Raw genomic sequence first — 5,851 nt, forward strand, 5'->3', positions numbered from 1 at the left:
GTGCTGGGCTTCTCTTTATTTCACTGCAGCTTCATGTCGCCATCTAGTGGACTGATGGTAGAAGTACAGCAACTGATGGCAGCTTCCTCTGCCTCACACTGCTGTCTGACTGCATTCAGCTCATACTGATATGAAACAGAGAAGAAGAATCAGTGGAGGAGTAGCTGATATTTTTACAGGAGAAATGGTGTAAATTTCAGCTGCTGTGCAGATGAATGATTTGTGTTTATCTCCATGTGAAGGTAGAAAGTGTGTGTGAGCTGTTGTGAACTCAGCAGCATGGATCAGTGTGAGGACAGAGAGGAGGGAGCCCCTCCCTCTAAAACTCCTCTGTGTGGGGAACATGAGAGCCAGTCCAGAGCTCAGAGGTAAGATGAGGTTCTCTAACTGTCCATGACTCTTCTCCATATCGGAGCTCAGCACTCAGATCACTCGTCACTTATCACTCAATCATTGACTTCAAAGGGCAATGTCCATCAGCTGATGAGATATAAGCTCTAATTGACATTAAGACTAAGACTAAGAAAAGTTTGTACGACATGTTGTTTGACCACGTCTGAAATCATAGGGCCCTATCTTACACCTGGGACAAAGCACAACGCAAGTGTCTGCTAGTTTAACCCTCCTGTTATGTTCGTTTCTCAGGAACAGCAATTCCTGTTCCTGGGTCAATTTGACCCGGGGCATGTTTAATTATCCAGAAGTGTCAGAAACCAAAAAATCCCAATAAACATTGTTTATATCTCATTATTAACTCCATTACTAACAATTTCAATCAATATTTAGTGTAATGGTTTTCTTTACCTCTCACGGATCATGATTCAATGAGGATAATTCACTCGTTTTTCATTAAAAAATGCATGTTAACTTTTTTTAATGTACTTTGGAAAGACCTACATATAAAATACAAGACTTTTACATGACATTAATTTTTTTCAAATTTTATTTTACATTTTGAAATTTTTTTATGGAGTGATGTTGATAAATTAACACGAGACACCTCTTCTGTTCATCCAGTGTGACATTAGGGCCTGGGTTATAGAATAGTGAAAGTTGCTCTACCCACTTGTCCTACACTGTCCTGATAGCTGCCAGCTTGTCTCTTGTCTCTCTCCCATCTGACAGCCCTTGTCTCTCGATTATCCAATCGGATTACTCTGGAGAAAATATGAAAAGTCTCCAGAGACATTGTGGCACGAAATATAACCCTGCCTGTCTCTGCATCCCACAGACGGGCTGTTAATTCATCCTTTGACTTATAGACCCCAGCCAGGATGAGGACCCCCAGATATGCATGTAAATGCATTTTATCCTGCTCCTTCCACTTCTCCCCTAAAACACCGCTTCCTTCTAGATTAGCCATTTCGAGAATGATTTTCTGTATTGAGTTGGGCATGACGAGCTCAAAAGCTGACTTGATGTCTGTCCCATGAGTCACTGCCATCCTAGTGGGCCCTGGCACTGTCTTTATTGTGTTTTCTGCAGACAGTTTTGCCTGAAGTATATTTGGGGATGAAGACCACTGTATTTCACCATTTTTTGATGTGAATGTCTTGCTTGGAGGAATATGAATAGCAGTTTCCTCATTTGGTTCATAATCAGAATGATCAGACTCAGAATTGACCTCAAGATGGTCTTCATCTTCAGACACATCCTCCTCTATTTCACTGTCATGATCAAAGATGAGTTCCAGAGCCTCCAGGGTTGTCACCTGTTTACTTCTGCTGCTCATTTTGTAAAGCTCTGACAGAGAGTATATCATATGTAGCTGCAGAGTGTAATGTTGGTAGGACTCCCTTGCAGAGAATCTTTATATGTTTTGCCCCTCCCCTGCTGAGTTTCCACTCAATGTGGGTGGAGTTTGCCCACGGGAACAGAAAAGGTTCCCGTCAAAAGTCAAAACTACACCTGCATTCTCGCACTTTACAGATGAGGTCAAGAAAATAGGAAGAGGGTGTGTGTATTCAGTCAGCTAGTTTTAGCTATACTCCCCCCTGCTCTGTCAGCTTGCAATCACATGAGTGCTGGAGTCCTCACTGGTCAGTCATATGACATGACAAACCTACTCCTGACACTTGGAGTCAACTGTAAACCCTCTGTTAATCAGAGTCTTGTGTCATTCTAACATCCAAGCAGCAGATTTCTGCTGTTTCTAGTGGACCATGACAGCAGTCAGCACTAACAACATGAGCAAAGAGTCGTTCAAGAGGAAGAGACTGGAAAATGTAGCTTAACTTACCTCTAAATCGTGAAATGAGGCTGCGCCACAAAAGTCATAGGAACTGAAACTACAGTTTGAACAGGAAACAGGGAAGTGGACGGAAACAAGACTGTGTGTGTATGTGTGTGTGTGTGTGTGTGTGTGTGTGTGTGTGTGTGTGTGTGAGATTGGGGTGAAATATGTCTCACAGTTGCAAAGAAACAAATAGTATTTGACACTTTTGACCCCTTTTAGCCTCCACTTTGACTGCCGGGTCAAATTGACCCGAACAGTATCTATGTAATATAAACATGCGGGCAGGGGGGGTTGCAAATATTCGAAATGAACCATTTTAATTTTACATGTTGATTACACTTATTAAGCCAAGCAGAAGACATTTCATACACAAAAAATACTTTTAACTATTTCTTTTTAGATTTTTTAATTTTAAAATGGGTCAATTTGACTCGCAACATAACAGGAGGGTTAAGCCCGACACAGTTGTCATTTTACAATCCAGTGCCCATTTTGTGACTTCGTGGACCTTTAGTTTGTGTCCCTCTCTGTGTGGACAGACATAATGTAAACTCATTCTTCATGGTTCACCCACAGAGTGGACCAGGAGAGCTCAGAGGTTCCCCGTGGTCAGTCTGCCCAGCAGCATCAACCAGACCTGGACTCCATATTTATGGTCTGTACATGTACAACAACGACTTTTCATCTGTTCTGTTCAAAATAATCTCCATGCTGCACTTTTAGACCAGTGGATTGTCAGTCTGTCCAACATGGATCTGATGTTTGGCTCCATGGTTTTAGTTTGATTGTGTCATTAACATAATTTTCTGTTCCAGCTGCTGGAGGAGAACATTGTCACTTTTGTGAAGAATGAGCTGAAGAAGATCCAGAAGCTTCTGATTGCAGATTACCCAGAATGCTTAGCAAGTCAGATGGAGGATGAAGAGATGTTGGACAGTGAGGATGAGGAGCAGAAGAGGAGCAGCAGAGAGGCATTTCTGAAGATCACACTGGACTTCCTGAGGGGAATGAAGCAGGAGGAGCTGGCTGACTGTCTGCAGAGCAGTAAGAGGATTTCTCTAAAGGTTTAACATGATGGAAAAATAAGACATTTATTAACTCTACACACATGAGGGGAAATATGTTCATATATGCATTATCTTGCATGCATCTTTAGGGGAATTCAAATGTCATATTTTCTTTATCATTCAGTCACAGATATTTTTCTTATTTTCATTCAGGACATATTGCTGCAGTTTGTCAAATTAAACTCAAAGCTAAGCTGAAGAAGAAGTTCCAGTGTGTGTTTGAGGGGATTTCTAAAGCAGGAAACCCAACCCCTCTGAATCAGATCTACACAGAGCTCTACATCACAGAGGGAGGGACTGGAGAGGTCAACAATGAACATGAGGTCAGACAGATTGAAACAACATCCAGGAAACCAGACAGACCAGAAACAACCATCAGACAAGAAGACATCTTTAAAGCCTCACCTGGAAGAGATGAACCAATCAGAACAGTGATGACAAAGGGAGTGGCCGGCATTGGGAAAACAGTCTTAACACAGAAGTTCACTCTGGACTGGGCTGAAGACAAAGCCAACCAGGACATACAGTTCACATTCCCACTCACCTTCAGAGAGCTGAATGTGCTGAAAGAGAAAAAGTTCAGCTTGGTGGAACTTGTTCATCACTTCTTTACTGAAACCAAAGAAGCAGGAATCTGCAGGTTTGATCAGTTCCAGGTTGTGTTCATCTTTGACGGTCTGGATGAGTGTCGACCTCCTCTGGACTTCCACAACACTGAGATCCTGACTGATGTTACAGAGTCCACCTCAGTGGACGTGCTGCTGACAAACCTCATCAGGGGGAAACTGCTTCCCTCTGCCCGCCTCTGGATAACCACACAACCTGCAGCAGCCAATCAGATCCCTCCTGAGTGTGTTGACATGGTGACAGAGGTCAGGGGGTTCACTGACCCACAGAAGGAGGACTACTTCAGGAAGAGGTTCAGAGATGAGGAGCAGGCCAGTCGGATCATCTCCCACATCAAGACATCACGAAGCCTCCACATCATGTGCCACATCCCAGTCTTCTGCTGGATCACTGCTACAGTTCTGGAGGATGTGTTGAAAACCAGAGAGGGAGAAGAGCTGCCCAAGACTCTGACTGAGCTGTACATCCACTTCCTGGTGGTTCAGACCAAACTGAAGAATGTCAAGTATGATGGAGGAGCTGAGACAGATCCACACTGGAGTCCAGAGAGCAGGAAGATGATTGAGTCTATGGGAAAACTGGCTTTTGAGCAGTTGCAGAAGGGAAACCTGATCTTCTATGAATCAGACCTGACAGAGTGTGGCATCGATATCAGAGCAGCCTCAGTGTACTCAGGAGTGTTCACACAGATCTTTAAAGAGGAGAGAGGGCTGTACCAGGACAAGGTGTTCTGCTTCGTCCACCTGAGTGTTCAGGAGTTTCTGGCTGCTCTTCATGTCCATCTGACCTTCTTCAATTCTGGAGTCAATCTACTCTCAGAAGAACAGTCAACGTGGACCTACTGGTGGTCTAAACTATTTAGATACAAACCCGAATTAACACATTTCTACCAGAGTGCTGTGAACAAGGCCTTACAGAGTCCAAATGGACACCTGGACTTGTTCCTCTGCTTCCTCCTGGGTCTTTCACTGCAAACCAATCAGACTCTCCTACAAGGCCTAATGACAAAGACAGGAAGTTACTCACAGACCAATCAGGAAACAGTCCAGTACATCAAGAGGAAGATTGAAGACACTACCTCTGCAGAGAAAAGCATCAACCTGTTCCACTGTCTGAATGAACTGAATGATCATTCTCTAGTGGAGGAAATCCAACAGTCCTTGAGATCAGGAAGTCTCTCCACAGATAAACTATCTCCTGCTCAATGGTCAGCTCTGGTCTTCATCTTACTGTCATCAGAAAAAGATCTGGACCTGAAGAAATACTCTGGTTCAGAGGAGGCTCTTCTGAGGCTGCTGCCAGTGATCAAAGCCTCTAAAAATGCTCTGTAAGTGTATAGATAATTGGATTTATTCGTCATTATATGATCAATTTTTTTTATTTAACAGATGATATATACAGTATAGTACTAAATCTATGTCAAAACCATTGTACCTCCACCAAAATGGACCAGAACCATAAAATAAGAAAATAATCAAACAACTACAAAACAGACCACCAAGTGTTGACAGAGGGTTCCTGTGTGTTGTTTTGCATGTTAACAGTCTTTCAGGTTGTCTGGTCACAGAGGAAGGCTGTGCTTCTCTGGCTTCAGCTCTGAGCTCCAACCCCTCCCATCTGAGAGAGCTGGACCTGAGCTACAATCATCCAGGAGACTCAGGGGTGAAGCTGCTGTCTGCTGGACTGGAGGATCCAGATGAGGGACTGGACACTCTCGGGTATGGAGAGGCCTGCTGCACCTACAGACACTGTCTGATAGAGGAGGAAGAGCTGAAAACCTTTTCTCTGTCACAGCTAATGACAGATTTCTATAGAAGTGTTTTGACTTCAACAACAACAAAAGAGGAGTTTTCTCCTAATGATGACTTCAGAGTCTCATTATGACTCACTATGTCATATTTAAGAGAAAAGCACTCACAGT

At 43.4% G+C, this 5,851-nt stretch overlaps 1 protein-coding gene across 1 annotated transcript; it reads left to right on the forward strand.

The window, feature by feature from the left end:
• Positions 1 to 343: 343 nt before the first annotated feature.
• On the forward strand, positions 344 to 5,261 carry LOC111226134 (protein NLRC3-like). The gene is made up of 5 exons (XM_022751233.1): positions 344 to 368; positions 646 to 667; positions 2,813 to 2,891; positions 3,052 to 3,280; positions 3,457 to 5,261. Exons 1-5 carry the CDS (start codon positions 344 to 346, stop codon positions 5,259 to 5,261), a joined length of 2,160 nt encoding a protein of 719 aa, XP_022606954.1.
• The last annotated feature ends 590 nt before the right edge of the window (positions 5,262 to 5,851 follow it).

This window comes from Seriola dumerili, unplaced genomic scaffold (genome assembly GCF_002260705.1).
Source record: "Seriola dumerili isolate Sdu_G_001 unplaced genomic scaffold, Sdu_1.0 BDQW01000149.1, whole genome shotgun sequence".
Classification (NCBI taxonomy): Eukaryota; Metazoa; Chordata; class Actinopteri; order Carangiformes; family Carangidae; genus Seriola; species Seriola dumerili.